The sequence below is a fragment of the Scyliorhinus canicula genome, chromosome 12 (assembly GCF_902713615.1).
Source record: "Scyliorhinus canicula chromosome 12, sScyCan1.1, whole genome shotgun sequence".
In the NCBI taxonomy this organism is placed as follows: Eukaryota; Metazoa; Chordata; class Chondrichthyes; order Carcharhiniformes; family Scyliorhinidae; genus Scyliorhinus; species Scyliorhinus canicula.
The window spans coordinates 153951381-153971225 of NC_052157.1; the positions used below are offsets into that span (position 1 = coordinate 153951381).

Here is a 19845-nt window from a genome sequence, read left to right on the forward strand (position 1 = left end):
TGGCCCCTCCACCATCCATTGGAGCATCACCACCCCCCCTTCCCAAGTGAGCGTACACCACCATGGGGTCACCGAGGGGATACGCCCCCCCCCCCCCCCCCCCCCCCCCCCCCAGCTTTAAGCCCCCGTCCTTCCATCTTTGAACCCACCCTTCCATACGGCAGCTTCAGGGCTCAACCTTCATGCTGCCCTTCAGCCTTCTATCATGGCCACGGACCCTCCTCAGTTCCTGCCCCATGACACTTCCCATGGCACCCAGTCAATGCCAACCTGGCATCTGGGCAGTGCCAACTTGTCAGTGCCAGGGTGCCAGGTGGCACGGTGGCCCAGTGGTTGGCACGGCTGCTTCAGGACACCGAGGACCAGGGTTCGATCCCGGCTCTGGGTCACTGTCCGTGTGGAGTTTGAACATTCTCCCCGTGTCTGCGTGGGTTTCGCCCCCACAACCCAAAGATGTGCAGGTTGGATGGATTGACCATGCTAAATTGCCCCTTAATTGGGGGAAATTAATTAATTAAAAAATTTAAAATGCCAGTGTGTCAGGGCACTACCCTGCCCTGACCCCCCCCCCCCCCCCCCCCAACCCGGAGTTGGCCTCTCAGTCCTCTGGTGTGATCATCACATCTGCTTTCCGTTTGTGATTGGCGTCGGCCTCACTCTGCGCTGGGTGGGTCTGGTGTGTCTCAGACACAGCGAGATAATGGGAAGCGCTGAGCGCATTTAAAGACTAAATTTGCAAGTCTGGCCCACGCTCAGCCAGGGTGTGATCCAGATCCGGTCAGGCACCGCTGGTACGGAACATCAATGTTCCGCAATGATCATTGCTCGGCACAACATCGAGGGCCGAAGGGCCTGTTCTGTGCTGTACTGTTCTATGTTCTATCACTAACCAGTCGGCGCCCGGCACGAACCCCGTACAGGGCTCTTCTGCTGTTCTCCAGGAATGGCAGGAGGTGCCAGAACGTGGCCAGAAAATCCCTCCCCCCCCCACCGCCCACCGCCCACCAACCCCCCCCCCCCCCCCCCCCCCCCCCCCCCCACCACCCCCCAAGTGGTTATGAAAAGCACCAAATAATTGCAAGTTATTTTTAGAACAACATCTTCATCCTTACCCTGTATGCTACGGTTGTTATCTGGGTAAGAATGCCCTGAACTCCGAGTTGAACTTCATCAATTAACCCTGTGAATAGGAAAGAAACAATCAATAAATTAAACTGCCTTAAAGCAAACTGTCATGGGAATGTCACTTTAAGAAACGTTTGGCTGCTCAAGTGGCTGCAGTGATGTTAGAGTGTGGGCGGAGCTAAGCTCTGGCTCTGTTTTTTAGTTTCGCTTTGAGGAAAAGCTTGAGTGTGCCGGTATTCTTTGGTTTTGTTTTAGTGTTGGAGCTGAAGCCAGCCAAAGAAGGTGTAATTTCGATCTCTCTGCCATCTAAAGACGATCTCTTGATCACTTGGTGAATTCAGAGCGATAACTGCTCTCAGCAGTGAATTCAAACCTGATCTCTGTGTTAGAAAGGGTCTTCTGTCTTATGGATGTTAAAAGGAAAGTTGAAGGATTACTTAGAGTGTGGTATTCATTGGAGGGTGTATTTGAATTGATGGTTGCTAAGATGTTCACTGTATGTTTTAAAAAGGGTAACTGAGTTCATAGAATAAACATTGTTTTGCTTTCAAAATTACTTTTAAATTTTCTTTTGTTACCTTACAAGTGTAGTTGGTAGCACTAACTGTAGGTAACGTGCGTTACTCAATCCAGTTGCAGCAGAGCCTTTCTGTACCTTGATGAAGAAGGCTCTAAGTCGTCCAGAGGTATTGAAAGGTTCATTGAGTAATAGAATTTAACAACTGCATGAGTTCTTTAAGATCAATACCAGTAGAAAGGTTACAACTTTTATATACAGTAGCTATGTCTGACCACACTAATAACCCTGAGCTAGATCTATGCTCCTGCTCTCGTAACAGTCTAATCACCAAGAGAGGCAGAGAGCCGCTTGCGTCTGCTTTTATACCCACCAGTACTGCCCCCTAGTGATCTTCCAATTTCCCATTAACCCCTTATGTACATACCCATGTAAAGATCGCTACAAATTTCTGCTGCACCACACCTGTAGTGTGGGCCCTGTGCTCCCCATACCACAATCTAGTAAAAGTCGTGGGTCAGGTGAACTCAATGATACATTTTGGGGTTCTGTAAATCCTCTCCAGCTTCTAGGCATGGGTCTCTCTCATGGGGGAGTCTCTGGTTGGGATCCTTCTTATGGGGGGGTCTCTGGTGGGGGTCTCTGTAATTGACAGGGTCTCTGATGGGGCTCTCTCTCATGGGGGGGTCTCTGGTGGGTTCGCTCTAATTGGGGGGATTTCTGATGAGGGGGTCTGTCTTATGGAGCCGTCAGGTGGGGGATGGTGAGGGGGGGGGTCTGATCAGGGTGAGCAGGATTTCATTGTGAGAGGAAAGGTGGCCCTTCGATGGACTTGGGGGGCAACACCCAAAAAGAGTTACCCCCCTAGTCTCATCCAATTCAAGGTGCTGCACCGGGCCCACATGTCTGGGACAAGGATGAGTAGGTTCTTTGGGGGTGAGGACAAGTGCACTAGGTGTTCGGGGAGTCCAGCGAATCATGCCCATATGTTCTGGGCATGCCCAGCACTGGAAGAATTCTGGAAGGGGGTGGCGGGGACGGTGTCGAGGGTGATTGGATCCAGGGTCAAACATGGGTGGGGACTCGCGATTTTTGGAGTTGCGGTGGAGCCGGGAGTGCAGGAGGCGAAAGAGGCTGGTGTCCTGGCCTTTGCGTCCCTAGTAGCCCGGCGGAGGATCTTGCTGCAGTGGAAGGATGCGAGGCCCCCAAGTGTGGAGACCTGGATCAGTGACATGGCGGGATTTATAAAATTGGAGAGGGTCAAATTTGCCCTGAGAGGATCAATACAAGGGTGCTATAAATGGTGGCAGCCTTTTCTGGACTTCCTGGCTCAAAGATAGGTATCTTGGTCAATAGCAGCAGCAACCCGAGGTGTTTGGGGGGGGGGGTTCCTTATTATAGTTTCTATTTTTTTTTCTCTACGGTTATGTAACTTAACATTGTGTTAATTTAAGTTGTTGTTAATATGTTGTGTTGTTCATTGAGGAGGGCCGAATGTTTATGATTGCTATCATTATTGTTATTGTTGGTATTTTATTATGGTTCGATGTTGTATAAATTCAAAATTTTTCAATAAAAATTATTTTTTTTTAAAAAGGTTTGAGGGCTGATTCCATAGTAGTTTTCTTAAGTCTATTAAATTGATGTGACCATCAATTTACTCGAGACACGATAGGAAGTAAACTGGTTTTGATAGACTTACAACTGAGCCTGCCTGCGACCAGAAGAACTGAGGGCAGACTCAGAAGGCTGCAGTACTTTATACTTCCGGTAGTGGGAGGGGCCATGGGCGGAGCCGAGGGTGGAGCCCTGTACAAGCTCCTCATCTCCCCCTGTGGGCAGAGCCGCGCAACGGCTCACAGATAGAGCCCAGAAGGACACAATGAATTACACGATGTACATTCACCACAATACCCCAAGGCGTTTAACATGAGGTCAGGATAGATGCTGTATGGATGGAAGTCTTTCTTTGTGATTCTGACTTACACCCACGGATCATGGGGACAGAGTGGAACTCACTTTACCCTCTAATCTGCTACACAAAACAATCAGGGAAGGTGATGAAGCCAATGGGTTTGTATTTCAATTCTTGTTTGATTTTGGGGAAAGATCCTCTCCTGGAATCTGGTTAAGCCTCAGGGAAACATTCCAAGTGCCATTGCTTTGGATAAGTTTCCGAATCGTGATTCTTCAGGGTAATTGGAGATGAGCGTTTGCTGGAAGGTGATTAATCTTCTTTCAGGGATCGAGTGTTTTACAATCCCAGTCAAACTGAGACTCTCCCTCAATCAGTTTATATTGTGTGTGTGTGAGTGAATCAGTGTAAACCTAACGGCCATGTGGGTGGAGACTGGTTTTGCTTGTCTCCGTTGATCAATTTATTCGCCAGTGTCTTGAATAACACCTGTCACTTTCTCTCTCATTTAACAATGGATGGTGTGCATTTTTAAACAGTGAGGTTGTTTATTTACCTGCGATTACAGTTCCACAATCAAATCCCCACCATACAGCACATACCATCAGCAAGCTGGGGATCGCCAGCCGTGTGAAGCGGCCCCACTCCTGCAGGCAGTCAGTAGACCATCCTACACAGAAATAAACAACAATGGAGTTACTAACACAGTATAGAGAAAATCATCCATAACATCCAGATCACCTCAGCTTTCAAATTGACTGTTTGTTTTTTCATAAATCTTTTTATTGGCATTTTCAACGTCTACAATGACGGTCGTGTTTATTTATTGTACAATGTAACGAAAATAAAAAGGCTTTTGTCTTACGTGACTTTATTTACTGATTGCTCCTGTCGAGTTCGGCGTGTCCTCCCCCAGCCCCTCTTTCCCTAGGCTCCTCCCCCCCCCCCCCCGCGCCCCCCCCCCCCCCCCCCCCCCCCCCCGTTATCCTCCCTGGTCGATCAGGAGGTGTGCTCTCCCTTCTCTTTGCTCCAACCCCCTTTCTCTTCTCCCTTTGTCAGTTTCAGCCATTTTTTGGGGGGGATGGATGAAGGGGGGGGAGGGTTCCCCCATCCCGTGTGTTGTCCCTTTTTATCCATCTCACACTCCCCCCCCCCCCCCCCTCACTCCCCCCTGGGTTGTGCGTCCCTCGCATTCCTCCCTGTCCTTTGTTCTTTGTCCTCTCCGATCCTTCCGTTTCTCCCTCTACTGGCTGTTGTTGGCCTCAAACAGGTTTTGGAGCAGACCGACAAATTGCCCCCATGCATTAAGGAAGCGTATTTTATCTTCTCCAGGTGGAGAAATTCCGAGAGGTCAGCCAGGAGGCTTCCTGGTTTAGCTTATTAAATTGATGTGCCGTCAATTAACACAAGACGAGTAGTGAACGAAACTGTAGCTTTAATAAGCTAAACAGGAGGCCTCCTGGCAACCGATCCCGACCTGGGGCAGGGCCGGAGGTCAGCCACCTTTATACTGAGCCCGAGGGGAGGAGCCACAGGTGGAGCCATCAGGCAGTGATTTACCACAATACATGTCGTATAGCAACAGTTTATCACAATACATATAATACACTAACAGTGGTTTACCACAGGGACTCTCCAAAGTGGCTGCTTGTGGCGCCATCTTTTTTTTAAAATTTAGAGTACCCAATTAATTTTTTTCAATTAAGGGCCAATCCACCTACCCGGCACATCGGGGAGAATGTGCAAACTCCACACGGACAGTGACCCAGAGCCAGGATCGAACCTGGGACCTCGGCGCCGTGAGGCAACAGTGTTAACCCACTGTGCCACCGTGCTGCTCTTTGTGGCACCATCTTGATTCCTCGGCCTGCTCCATGCATGCTGAGGCCTATGTCTGTTTCGCTGCCAATCCTTCTCTATATTTCTGCCCTCTTTCTGTTCTGTGAGTCCCGCCTCCCGGTTTCCCCCCATTCCCCTCCCTATACCCCCTCCATTTCCTCCCATGTGTATCCGCCCGCCTTTCTGTCCTGCCACCCGGCCCCCATGGCCAGACGCGTCCTCTCCCCTGAGAGGTGCGCCGTGGCTCCCTTTACCGCTTGTCTTCCCATGCTAGCCCTCCCCGCCAGTATGGTGGCCTCTCTCCCTGGGCTAGTCTCACCCTGTCTCTGTTCTGTCTGCTTGTCTGCGTTCCCTTCCTCGTCCCCTCACCTGTTTTTCCCTATCCTCACTTCCATCTCCCTGCCCTCCTACTTTAGTCCAGGAACGAGGCAGCGCAGTCCCACGCAAACCCAGAGTCCAGACAGCAGATCTTGGTTCCGTTTCCTCCTCCACCTTTTTCCCCGCTGCCCTCACCGTTGCTGCGTCTGTTCCTGCTCCAGACTGTTGGTTTTCGCAAACTCCTCAGCCTCCCCCCCCCCCCGGGGGTGCCGAAGTAATGTTCTTTCCCTTGATAAAGTTACCCAGCCGAGCCGAGCCCCGCTCTTCTAGAGCCCCGATTTTGCCTTATTAAATTTGGCCCTTATCTTCACGAGGTCTGCTCCAATGTCCTGATAGACCCATAGTCTGTGTCTTCCCCACGAGCACGACTTTGCCTGTCGGGCCCACCTCAGGATCTGTTCCCGTTCCTGGTACCAATGCAGCTTCGCTATGATCGCTCTCAGCTACTTCCAAGTCTTGGGTTTTGGCCGGAGCGGCCTACGTGCCCTGTCGATTCTGGGGGGTTTGGGAAGCTGCTCCTCCCGACCAAGTTTCCCAGCATTTGGGCGATGTCGGCCGTTGGGTCCCTTCCCTCCTCCCCCTTCTGGCAGTCCCACAATACAAACGTCTGTCGCCTGGACCTGTTTTCTAGGTCCTCCACCTTTCCCCTCAGGCTCCCTTGAGCCGCCACCAACCTCTTCACCTCGGTCTCCAGAGCCACGATCCTATCACTCTGGTCAGCTGCCGCCCTTTCCAGATCCAGGATCGTCCTTTCCCGAGCTTCCACCTTCTTTCCCAGCCCGTCTATCGTGCGTTGGAGGGTGGCCATCGCTTCCGTCACCACCTCCTTCACCACCTCTTTCATCACCACCTGAAATTCCATTTTGATCGCCTTCCACACGGCAGCCAATTCTTTTTTTTAGGAATGTATTCCATCCCTCTCCCGATAAGGTGGATGGGGGGGGGGGGGGGGGGGCGTCGCTGCCTGTTCGCGTTCCTATGTCCGGGTCGCCGGTCGCCTCTTCTCTTGTTTCCGCCTCACCTTGCGTGTCTGCTGGTCTGTCTGCTCGTTGCCCTTGCCGCCGCTTCTGCCTTCTCGCCGACCCTTTGAGCTACCGTTTGCCGGCATCTTCTCTTCTGCTTCTTCTCGACTGATGCCTTTTGGGTTTTTAGGACTTTTGGGTGGTTTTTTGAACCAAGAATCCTGGTTAATTTGCTACTTTGAGTCCAATTGATAGGAGAGCCACTTGATATACATCAGCTCAGCACATCGCCACCACCAGAAACCTTGGGCTGTGCTCCCACGCCGGTGTACAAACTCTGGCATTCTACTCCAGACTTTCCTTTAAAAAAATCTACAGCTATTCTCCTACCTGCAGGGGCCTGGCAGGGCCCCCGGGTGCTCCTCGCAGCTTTGACTGAGGATACAGGCCCCCGCTCTTCCAGTTCCGAGTCCGTGCATGCGCACGGCGGCGGCCTCCGGCGGCCAAGACGAACGCGATGGCGGACTCAGCCGACGGACCTGGACCAACAAAGAAGGTCCCACCAATCTGCCCCGCGCCACTCCATCAAACCCGCCCGATCGCCGCCCCGGCTGCCCATGAGGCACCCCCGTCCCCCACCAGGGCAGCCGTGAACTGAGTCCGCAGCTGCCGTGCGAGAGTCCCGACCGGCCAGACGTGGTTAGAACCACGCCGTCGGGAATTTAGCCGTTCGGGACCGGAGTATCGCTGGGAGGGCCTCTGGCAATGGGCCTGCCAGACACGAGTCGTAAATCGCCCGGGAGCAGCGCCGGGCCCGACTCCCGCGTAAAAGTGGGTTCTCCGCCCCCGCACCAAACACGATTTCGGCGTGGAGCTGCAGAAAATCCAACCCCTTGACTCTGGGTTTTGTTATGATTGTTGCTTTCATGTGTGTATTGGAGAGTTCCAATTAGCATATCCCTGAATTTGCATGTAGTTAAATACATCATCACCACAGGAAGTGATGCGTGGCAACACGTTCAGAGCAGTTAGTAATCCAGTGTTAGCGTGTGGACATAGAACTCTCCCGTTACTCTGTATATAGTCTGTTGTTCATCAGTAAAGCATCCAAACACTTCTATCGTTCATAAATGTGCGATTGGTACGTTTGTGTACGAGGTTACTGACGGAACATTTATATGTACACCTTGTTGCCATATACCCCTCTGTGGGGATAAATTGAAGGTCCAATTATATATTGTCCATTACACACCATTGCCCAAGGTGTGAATGACCCGCTCTGAAACCTACCTGGCCAGGTGTTAACGTACAGCTTTTTCCATCGAATGTATCCAAACAGGAGAATAGCCTGACAGTACCGAGAGATAACATTGGCAGCGGCCGAGCCTCTGAGAAACAAGTGGGCGTGTTAAAGGCAGCTTCAAATCAAGTCATTGTTCAGTGACAGCTTCATTTATCAGAAATTCAAAAATGAATTTTCAAACTAATTTGCTACTTACTCCACTCCCAGTGTCAACACATAGAGGAAGAGGTAATTGGTGACAGCGTTGACGATGTTGGCTATGAGACCAGTGAAAACCTGGGGCATGGTGATCCCCTGAGGTGGAACAAACAATAAAGTAATTGCCAAATTACTCTTTAATAAACTAATAGGGCATGGTGGCAAGCTAGCGGGAAGATAGAATTTACAACTGCTCTCCCAATGTCCATGCACGGCTTACAATGTATTTTTTGGGTTCCTCTTTCCCTCACTCGGTTCATTGTTGGAACTTGCCTACTTGCAGGTTCTAGTTTCCTTCATTTGCAATTGAATCATCAAATTCACGTTCCCTGCACTCTAGGGTGTTATGGGCCAGGGTTTAGAGAACCCCAAAGTGTACCATGGAGTTCACCTGACCCACAACCTTTGATAGATTGTGTTTATAGGGACACACGGGCCTACTTTCTAGGTGTGATGCAACAGAGATGTACAGTGCTTTTAAATTAAAACAATGTTTATTTATGAAACCAGTTAACACTTTATAAATCCACAGTAAACATCTTAACAACTATCAACACTAAATCCCCCAAAGAATACAGTACTCTATAAGTAACTCTTAATCTTTCCCAGCAACATCCATAAGACAAAAAAGAACCCTTTTTATACAAAGACATCAGGTTTAACTTCTCTACTGAGAGCAGTTACCACTTTGAAATCACCAAATGAACGTTCTTTAGCTTGCAGAGTTTCAACTGCACAGGCACAGGTGGGAATCCACGGGTATCAGCAACAGAGGACGACAGGGCTACTGGATCTCACTCCATCTGCCCCTCTAGGGCACCTGAAGGAAAGAGGATCAGCAGGAGAGCAGCCTGGGGCCTTCCACCCTGGGGACCATCAGACACCCTCCACCCTGTGAGCGATACACCTCCAGCCCTGCACACCGAGGAGGGCAGCACTGCAAAACCCGTGCTGCCCGAAGGTAGGCCCAGACCCTCGATGACCAGGCCCCCCCCAAGGGACGCCCACCAAGATAATCTTAGGCAACAGGGCGTGGAAGTCAGCAGGCCACCTCAACCGCACCTGTGGATCCTGGGGATACACCTCGACGTACAGGAGGGTGAGGAAGTCTAAGAAACAACAGGCACCTTGCAGGCGCGGGTGAATAGGAATTAGTAGAGAAAACTCAACATTATAATATCGCTCTTGTACTAAACATCACTTTGTTCTCCCGTACAGATCCTCCACACTGTCACGTCATGGTGCCATGCTCCATGATATCCTGGGCACACTCAGGCTTGATCCATATGCAGTGTGACCATGGCAGCGCTGTCTCTCCCACCTCCCATGATGCAGTAAAGATGCAACGCACCTGGCACAGGCTCCCCAATTTCCCCCTCCAAACCCTCATGGAAGGTAACACCCTTCCCCCGCCCCCAAACAACATCCACGCTCATGCCTCTCATATCTACTACGCCCGTGTTCTTCAAACTTTTTTCCGAGGACCCATTTTTACCAACCGACCAACTTTCAAGACCTAACCCGGCCGACCTTCTCGACCCACGCCAGCCAAGCTGCATGACCCACCATTTTCCCTTGTTTGCTGCTGACAAAAATGGAGGAAATGGTTTTGGGTCCCTTTGGCCCTCGTACACGCTCCTCCATGGAACCTGTTGGATGAAGGTGAAGCCTTCCGGTGTCGGAAAGTATGGAGTCTCCATCTGTTCAAAGTTCTGAATTTTTTTCCTGTAAAGATTTATCAAATGTACCCCCCTAACTTGCAGAAAAAAATAAAAATAAAATGAATAAAATAAATGAAAAAAACGAATAAACCCTTGAATTTAAAAAATGAAAAAAATAAAAATTAAATGAATAAAATAAATGAATAAATGAATTAAAACCACTACAGAACTTGTAAAACAAAAAGCTGCAACCGTTTAAAAAAATAGCGGCCGCACTGCGCATGCGTGCCCGATTATCGGCACGCCTGCACAAATCGTGCGCGCATGTGCAGTCCGGACTAATGTTTTTAACATGTTCGCGGAATGCGCATGCACGCCGTTCATCGTACACGCATGCGCAATGCGGCCGATTTTTTTTTTACATGTTCGCGGGGATTTGTGCGATCGGGAGCGCCGCAGACAACAGCCCCGCGGGTCCCGACACCCGCCAGCGACCCACCCGCGGGTCGCGCCCCCAACTTTGAAGTCCAAAGATGTGCGGGTTAGGTGGATTGGCCATGCTAAATTGCCCGTAGTGTCCTAATAGTAAGGTTGGGGGGGGGGGGGGGGGGGGGGGGGGGGGGGGGGGGGGGGTTGTTGGGTTGCGGGTATAGGGTGGATACATGGGTTTGAGTAGGGTGATCATTGCTCGGCACAACATCGAGGGCCGAAGGGCCTGTTCTGTGCTGTACTGTTCTGTGTTCTAACACTTCTACGCAACGCTAATGATGGGAATGTCACGTGCGGCCCACCTCGTACACAAGGTGGAGAAAAACACCTGAACCCCTGACCCCAAAGGGGGCTGCAGTTGCTCGGGTTTGTCATCCAGCATCTCTGAACCCTCATCGGCCACGACACCTGTTCCTCGACTTTAAAAACCACAAGTGAACTGCGACATGGTCAATTCCGCCTGGCAGAGGTGGAGTATCGTGGGGAAGGGGGGGTGGGGGGGGGCATAGAATACCAGGTTGTCAATGATATGCTAATGGCCGTTACTGTACAATTGGCGTGCCCACGCCGGCGTGCACCATGGAATGCATTCACACTGCTATCGAGGCGCTAGAGCAAGGCATCCCATTGGGCGCCCGGCGCCGACCTCGATTTTCGACTGAGGTGCAATTCTCCGCCCCATCACGGTTCACCCGATGAATCGAGAATCCTACCCAATCAATCTTCTCCCTGTTTGCAATCGATCATCAAAATAGGAAGTTTCAAACTGAGAGCTCACAATTCTATCTCACTGCAATAATTATTGAATGACACTCACACTCCAACATTCAGGGACTTTACCTGATTCTGAAGGTATCTGATTTGTAACTCGTAAAGAAACATTGCCTAAGAAAGAATATTGACAATAATTAGCAGCAAACAGTGTATAAATCACTACTGAAATAGAAAAGAAAGTTACATTCAGACATTCGCTCTAAGTTTCAGCTGGACCCGTGTTGGGATTCTGTTCAATCTGACTGCAGACTATTGACGCCCTCCTGTACACACAACCTGTCACTGCCCAGAACGTGAAACGTTTGAATGCTGGTCATTACTGAGCTGCTCATTGCTCAGTTCATGGCCCTCTGACATCAGGGTCAAAGGATTGTGGGTTCAAACCTCACTCCAGAGGAATCTAGTCTGACCCCCCCTGCTGTGTGACTGGGGACAGTGCTGGTGAAAAGAGAATTTTAGAGAATTTCTATAGTGCAGAAGGAGTCCATTCAGCCCATTGAGTCTGCATTGACCCTCAGAAAGAGCACCCGACGCCCACATGACTGGGACGAGGATGAGTAGGTTCTTTGGGGGTGAAGATAGGTGTGCCAGGTGCTCGGGGAGTCCAGCGAACCATGCCCATATGTTCTGGGCATGCCCGGCATTGGAGGAGTTCTGGAAGGGGGTGGCGAGGACGGTGTCGAGGATGGTGGGAGCCAGGGTCAAGCCAGGATGGGGACTCGCGATTTTTGGGGTTGGGGTGGAGCCGGGAGTGCAGGAGGTGAAAGAGGCCGGTGTGCTGGCCTTTGCGTCCCTAGTAGCCCGGCGAAGGATCGTGCTACAATGGAAGGATGCGAGGCCCCCAAGCGTGGAGACCTGGATCAATGACATGGCGGGTTTCATTAAGCTAGAGATGGTCAAATTCGCCCTGAGAGGGTCGGTACAAGGGTTCTTTAGGCGGTGGCAACCTTTTCTCGACTTTCTGGCTCAACGATAGGGTACGGGGGCAGTAGCAGCAGCAACCCGGGGGGGGAGGGGGGGAAGGGGGAGGGAAAAAGGGGGGGGGGGGGCGCGGACAATGACTATGTTTGTTTATTTAATTTTAATTTATTTTTAAGTTCTTTTGTTGTTCATTGGGGTTGGGGGGGTGGGGGGATGGGATACATGCGTCGATACGGTCTGGGGGTGTTATAGTTATTGTGGGTTATTTTGTTGCATTTCATTGTTTGTCATTATGTTTTATATTTTCTGTAAAAAATTCCAATAAAAATTATATTTAAAAAAAAAAGAGTACCCGACCTAGGCCACTTTCCTGGGTTTATCCCTGTAATCCCACCTAATCTGCACATCCTTGAATACTAAGGAGTAATTTCAGCGCAGCCAATCCACCTAACCTGCACATCTTTGGACTGTGGGAGGAAACCGGAGCACCCGGAGGAAACCCACGCAGACACGGGAAGAACGTGTAGACTCCGCACAGACAGTGACCCAGCCGGGAATCGAACCTGGGACCCTGGTGCTGTGAGGCAGCAGTGCTGACTACTGAGCCACCGTGCTGCCCATGAGGGGCACCACAACCCAGTGACCCACCACTGTCCCCCTGGGACAGGAGGATCAATTTCTTTAGGAAAGACATCACTGAAATCCACACACCATCTTGACTATAATTGCCGTTCCTTCACTATCAAAGTCCTGGAACTCCCTCCTTAACAGGGTGTACCTATATCACAGTGACTGCAGTGGTTCAAGAGAGCGGTAACTCACCACCACCTTCTCGAGGGAGATTACTGTTGGGTGATAAATGATGGTGCTGCCAGCGATGCCCGCATTCTGACAGTGAAGGTCCCATTGACTTGGTCAATGGTTGCTGTTCCACCCCTTACCTGATAGACCTGCAATGTGAACTCAGGTGTCCGTCTCCACAGATACTGCCTGGCCTGCTGAACGTTACCAGCTTTCCCAGGTTTTAGTTCAAGGCAGGGTGGCAGGGTGGAAAGTGAGAAGGGTGGCCAACGCATAGAGTGGCAAGTGGGGGAGCTGGCAGGGGGATGAGGTGGGTTGATGAGTGAGGTTGGCAGATGGGTGAGAGGGCAAGTGAGTGATGCCGCCGAGATGGGCGGGCAGGTGGGTGAATTGGTATGTGTGTGGCGGGGTCGTCGGGTGCTAGGTAGGTAGGTGGTAGGGGTGTAGTAAGGTTGGGTTGGGTCAGGGGTAGTCGGCTGGTCAGGAATGTTCAGAGGGGGAGACGGGTGGGAAAGGGTTAGCCGGAGATCAGTGTGCGATTGGGGGGGTCAGTTCTGTAGTTACGTAGAAAGTTAGGCTAGGTCTTAACCTATCAAACATGAATGGGAAATTATTCAGGTAAGCATGGCAGAACAGGTCTCTGACTATGCGTGCATTTGCTTGCGTAGATATGTGTATATGTTCATGTGCGCAAGCATGCGTGTGCATAATTACTGTTACAAAAACTCAAAATGCTTAACTAAGTCAGCAGTTGCAGTTCAGGAACTACAATTCCCAGCATTCCTTTGGCCTTCTGCACATGCCCAGAACACAGCGTCGGAGTGTGGTGACTAGGGGCTTTTCACAGTAACTTCATTGCAGTGTGCAATGTAATTGTGACAATTAAAGATTATTATTATTTGAAAAGGTCGCACCACTGCAATTCGTGCTTCATGGCGGATGCCGCTTGCCGACCCGGCCCCCAAAAATAGTCCCCCCCCCCTTTGGCCTGCTCCCCAGCCCCGGACCACCCTGCCCCCCCCCCACATTGCCCCCCAGCCCCGAATATGCCCACCCCTGCCTGTGGATCTGCCCTCCCCCGGCTGTGGTGGCGCTGGACTGAGTCCGCGTGGGCGGGCCTCAGCCAACGTTCGGAGGCCGTAGATACGGCGCGCGGCATACTGCTACAGTGCATCACTTTTTGGGGGCGGAGCATCGCGAAAGCGGCGCCTCCCCCAATTTCGCCATCATCGGGGATTCTCTGCCCCGTCGCCGAACGGGATTTCGGTGTCGGTGATCAGTAGAACCCGGCCCCAGGAATCCGGTGCGGCGGTATGAAGGAACCCCACCCTTAGTCTCAGAGATTGAGAATCCTGCCCCATGTGTCTTCCAAACAGAGAATCCAGTCCAGGATTTGTCAAGCCAGGTTTGACTCTGCAATCTGACTTGTCCAATACTGACACCAACACCAATCAGTTACCGAGAACGAATTACTCACAGGAATGCCTGCACAGAATAACAGCACATAGAGCTTCGTCAACCTATAAGAAAAGTAGATGTTGGTTAGAATCTATCAGCCACCAAACAGTAACATTATGGTGGGGCAGGCAATAAACAAAGAAATAACTGATGCATGTAGAAATGGTACAGCAGTTATCATGGGGGATTTTAATCTACATGTCGATTGGTTTAACCAGATCGGTCAAGGCAACCTTGAGGAGGAGTTTATAGAATGTAGCCGCGATAGTTTCCTAGAACAGTATGTAATGGAACCTACGAGGGAACAAGCGGTCCTAGATCTTGTCCTGTGTAATGAGACAGGATTGATTCATGATCTCATAGTTAGGGATCCTCTCGGAAGGAGCGATCACAATACGGTGGAATTTAAAATACAGATGGAGGGTGAGAAAGTAAAATCAAATACTAGTGTTTTGTGTTTAAACAAAGGAGATTACAAGGGGATGAGAGAAGAACTAGCTAAGGTAGACTGGGAGCTAAGACTTTATGGTGGAACAGTTGAGGAGCAGTGCAGAACCTTCCAAGCGATTTTTCACAGTGCTCAGCAAAGGTTTATACCAACAAAAAGGAAGGACGGTAGAAAGAGGGAAAATCGACCGTGGATATCTAAGGAAATAAGGGAGAGTATCAAATTGAAGGAAAAAGCATATAAAGTGGCAAAGATTGCTGGGAGATTAGAGGACTGGGAAATCTTTAGGGGGCAACAGAAAGCTACTAAAAAAGCTATAAAGAAGAGTAAGATAGAGTATGAGAGTAAACTTGCTCAGAATATAAAAACAGACAGTAAAAGTTTTTACAAATATATAAACAAAAAAGAGTGGCTAAGGTAAATATTGGTCCTTTAGAGGATGAGAAGGGAGTTTTAATAATGGGAAATGAGGAAATGGCTGAGGAACTGAACAGGTTTTTTGGGTCGGTCTTCACAGTGGAAGACACAAATAACATGCCAGCGACTGATAGAAATGAGGCTATGACAGGTGAGGACCTTGAGAGGATTGTTATCACTAAGGAGGTAGTGATGGGCAAGCTAATGGGGCTAAAGGTAGACAAGTCTCCTGGCCCTGATGGAATGCATCCCAGAGTGCTAAAAGAGATGGCTAGGGAAATTGCAGATGCACTAGTGATAATTTACCGAAATTCACTAGACTCTGGGGTGGTCCCGGTGGATTGGAAATTAGCAAACGTGACACCACTGTTTAAAAAAGGAGGTAGGCAGAAAGCAGGAAATTATAGGCCAGTGAGCTTAACTTCGGTAGTAGGGAAGATGCTGGAATCTATCACCAAGGAAGAAATAGCGAGGCATCTGGATAGAAATTGTCCCATTGGGCAGACGCAGCATGGGTTCATAAAGGGCAGGTCATGCCTAACTAATTTAGTGGAATTTTTTGAGGACATTACCAGTGCAGTAGATAATGGGGAGCCGATGGATGTGGTATATCTGGATTTCCAGAAAGCCTTTGACAAGGTGCCACACAAAAGGTTGCTGCATAAGATAAAGATGCATGGCATTAAGAGTAAAGTAGTAGCATGGATAGAGGATTGGTTAATTAATAGAAAGCAAAGAGTGGGGATTAATGGGTGTTTCTCTGGTTGGCAATCAGTAGCTAGTGGTGTCCCTCAGGGATCCGTGTTGGGCCCACAATTGTTCACAATTTACATAGATGATTTGGAGTTGGGGACCAAGGGCAATGTGTCCAAGTTTGCAGATGACACTAAGATGAGTGGTAAAGCGAAAAGTGCAGAGGATACTGGAAGTCTGCAGAGGGATTTGGTTAGGTTAAGTGAATGGGATAGGGTCTGGCAGATGGAATACAATGTTGACAAATGTGAGGTTATCCATTTTGGTAGGAATAACAGCAAACGGGATTATTATTTAAACGATAAAATATTAAAGCATGCCGCTGTGCAGAGAGACCTGGGAGTGCTAGTACCGAAGGTTGGTTTACAGGTGCAACAGGTGATTAAGAAGGCAAATGGAATTTTGTCCTTCATTGCTAGAGGGATGGAGTTTAAGACTAGGGAGGTTATGTTGCAATTGTATAAGGTGTTAGTGAGGCCACACCTGGAGTATTGTGTTCAGTTTTGGTCTCCTTACTTGAGAAAGGACGTACTGGCACTGGAGGGTGTGCAGAGGAGATTCACTAGGTTAATCCCAGAGCTGAAGGGGTTGGATTATGAGGAGAGGTTGAGTAGACTGGGACTGTACTCATTGGAATTTAGAAGGATGAGGGGGGATCTTATAGAAACATTTAAAATTATGAAGGGAATAGATAGGATAGATGCGGGCAGGTTGTTTCCACTGGCGGGTGAAAGCAGAACTAGGGGACATAGCCTCAAAATAAGGGGAAGTAGATTTAGGACTGAGTTTAGGAGGAATTTCTTCACCCAAAGGGTTGTGAATCTATGGAATTCCTTGCCCAGTGAAGCAGTTGAGGCTCCTTCATTACATGTTTTTAAGGTAAAGATAGATAGTTTTTTGAAGAATAAAGGGATTAAGGGTTATGGTGTTCGGGCCGGAAAGTGGAGCTGAGTCCACAAAAGATCAGCCATGATCTCATTGAATGGCGGAGCAGGCTCGAGGGGCCAGATGGCCTACTCCTGATCCTAGTTGTTATGTTCTTATGTTCTTATGTTCTAATAGGGAAACCACAGATCACCAGCATCTGTAACCAAAGGTAAACTCAAACCACATTAACTAAGTCATGATGTGGAGATGCCGTCGTTGGACTGGGGTGAGCACAGTAAGAAGTCTTACAACACCAGGTTAAAGTCCAACAGGTTTGTTTCAAACACTAGCTTTCGGAGCACTGCTCCTTCCTCAGGTGAATGGAGAGGTATGTTCCAGAAACATTTATATAGACAAAGTCAGAGATGCCAGACAATGCTTGGAATGCGAGCATTTGCAGGTAATCAAGTTTTTACAGATCCAGAGATAGGGGTAACCCCAGTTTAAAGAGGTATGAATTGTCTCAAGCCAGGACAGTTATTAGGATTTTCCAAGTCCAGGCTAGATGGTGGGGGGGTGAATGTAATGCGACATGAATCCAAGATCCCAGTTGAGGCCGCACTCATGTGTGCGGAACTTGGCTGTAAGTTTCTGCTCGGCAATTCTGCGTTGTCACGCGTCTTGAAGACCGCCTTGGAGAACGCTTACCCGGAGATCAGAGGCTGAATGCCCTTGACTGCTGAAGTGTTCCCCGACTGGAAGGGAACATTCCTGCCTGGTGATTGCCGCACGATGCCCGTTCATTCGTTGCCGCAGTGTCTGCATGGTCTCGCCAATGTACCACGCTTCGGGACATCCTTTCCTGCAGCGTATGAGGTAGACTACATTGGTCGAGTCGCACTAGTGTGTGCCGCGAACCTGGTGGGTGGTGTTTCCACGTGTAATGGTGATATCCATGTTGATGATCTGGCACATCTTGCAGAGATTGCCCTGACAGGGTTGTGTGGTATCGTGGTCACTGTTCTGAAGGCTGGGTAGTTTGCTGCAAACAATGGTATGTTTGAGGTTGCGCGGTTGTTTGAAGGCCAGTAGTGTGGGTGTGGGGATGACCGTGGCAAGATGTTCATCTTCATTGATGATGTGTTGAAGGCTGCGAAGAAGATGTCGTAGTTTCTCCGCCCCAGGAAAGTACTGGACAACGAAGGGTACTCTGTCAGTTGTGTCCCATGTTTGTCTTCGGAGGAGATGGGGCGGTTTTTTGCTGTGGCGCGTTGGAACTGTCGATCGATGAGTCGAGCGCCATATCCCGTTCGTACGAGGGCATCTTTCAGCATCTGTAGGTGTCTGTTACGCTCCTCCTCATCTGAGCAGATCCTGTGTGTACGGAGGGCTTGTCCATAGGGGATGGCTTCTTTAATGTGTTTCGGGTGAAAGCTGGAGAAGTGGAGCATCGTGAGGTTATCTGTGGGCTTGCGGTAAAGCGAAGTGCTGAGGTGACCGTCCTTGATGGAGATGAGTGTGTCCAAGAATGCAACTGAATTTGGAGAATAGTCCATGGTGAGTCTGATGGTGGGATGGAACTTATTGATGTCATCGTGCAGTCGTTTCAGTGCTTCTTCGCTGTGGGTCCAAAGGAAAAAAATGTCATTGATGTATCTGGTGTATAACGTCGGTTGAAGGTCCTATGCGGTGAGGAGGTCTTGTTCAAACTTGTGCATGAAAATGTTGGCATATTGAGGTGCGAATTTGGTCCCCATGGCTGTTCCGTGCGTCTGGATGAAGAATTTGTTGTCGAAGGTGAAGACGTTGTGATCTAGAATGAAGCGGATGAGTTGCAGAATTGCGTCTGGAGATTGTCAGTTGTGTTGTTCATTATGCTTTCCCTTAATTTGCTCTGTTTTAATTACCTTTGCTCAAGAGTCGCCAGGTATCTTTATGATACCACCACAGGGTTTAAAGCCGAATACTGATCAATGACTCGATACACCAGTTAGTAAGTTTGAAATCAATACAGATTTATTTACACACACAGTCAATTATTACTCATGCATAAACTCTATTCGCTAAACTACAACTACTACTAAAAGCCTATACTTAGCTTCGAGTGGCCCACTCAGTCAGAGGAACAATGGCCGTTGTCCGGTTCTGATACTGCTGGCTTTGAACTGGTATAGAATAGTAGCCAGGAGCGCCTATTTCGTAGCGTGCGTGGACCTGAGACTTACTCGGCTGGTGCTTGGTGGACCTCTCGTCACTGAGAGCCAAATGCCAAGGTGAGAGTTCGTCCAAGAGCTTCCAAGAGAGCGAACTGACCTTGGGGACTCTGCTTTATAGTCCCCAGGGGTATCGCGCCCTTCTGGGCGGACCCCGGACTTGGTCCCAATTAATTGGACCATGTCCCAATCATTCGTATTGATTTTCTCCAATACCGGAGTTGTTCCCTGACCATTGGCCTGCCTTTGTTTTAGCTCCCACTGGCGCCGGGGAGTCTGTCTTGGTCTCGATTGTTTCAATGTTTCTTTTTGTCCCTGGAGATAGCTCATTAATACGCTAATGACTACTGGTTTCAGTTCTATCTGGGTTTTGCAAATCTTAATACACAGGAAACCTTGCACCTGCTTGTTTTCTCTAGTGTTGTCTGTTTTTTCCCTGCATTCTTTGCGAGTATCCATTTTGGATTCGGGATGTGACCACCCCAGGTGGCTACAGTTGTCGGTGTTGAGGACTGAGGCTGTTGCAGCAATGCCGTCGTCATGGGGGATGCTGGTGTAGAGTGCCGAGACATCCATTGTGACGAAGAATGTTCCTGGTTCAACTGGTCCATGGGTGCTGAGTTTCTGTCGGAAGTCCATCGTGTCGCGACAGAAGCTGGGTGTACCTTGTATGATGGGTTTCAAGATGCCCTCGATGTGGCCAGAGAGGTTCTCACACAGGGTCCCATTGCCTGAAACAATAGGACGGCCTGGTGGTATTGGCCTTGTGGCCGGGCCCCTCTGGCACCGTTCACATTTGTCCTCCA

General features: G+C 49.6%; 1 protein-coding gene across 1 annotated transcript in view; it reads right to left on the reverse strand.

The window, feature by feature from the left end:
• Positions 1-19845, reverse strand: part of LOC119975080 (multidrug and toxin extrusion protein 1-like) — a 55857-nt gene that overhangs the window by 21822 nt on the left and 14190 nt on the right. Inside the window, exons 6-11 of the mRNA XM_038814586.1 lie at positions 14361-14403; positions 11228-11272; positions 8236-8333; positions 8027-8124; positions 4114-4227; positions 1113-1180 (exon numbers count right to left, since the gene is read on the reverse strand). Coding sequence (XP_038670514.1) covers positions 1113-1180; positions 4114-4227; positions 8027-8124; positions 8236-8333; positions 11228-11272; positions 14361-14403 — 466 coding nt within the window. The remainder of the gene's footprint in view (positions 1-1112; positions 1181-4113; positions 4228-8026; positions 8125-8235; positions 8334-11227; positions 11273-14360; positions 14404-19845) is intronic.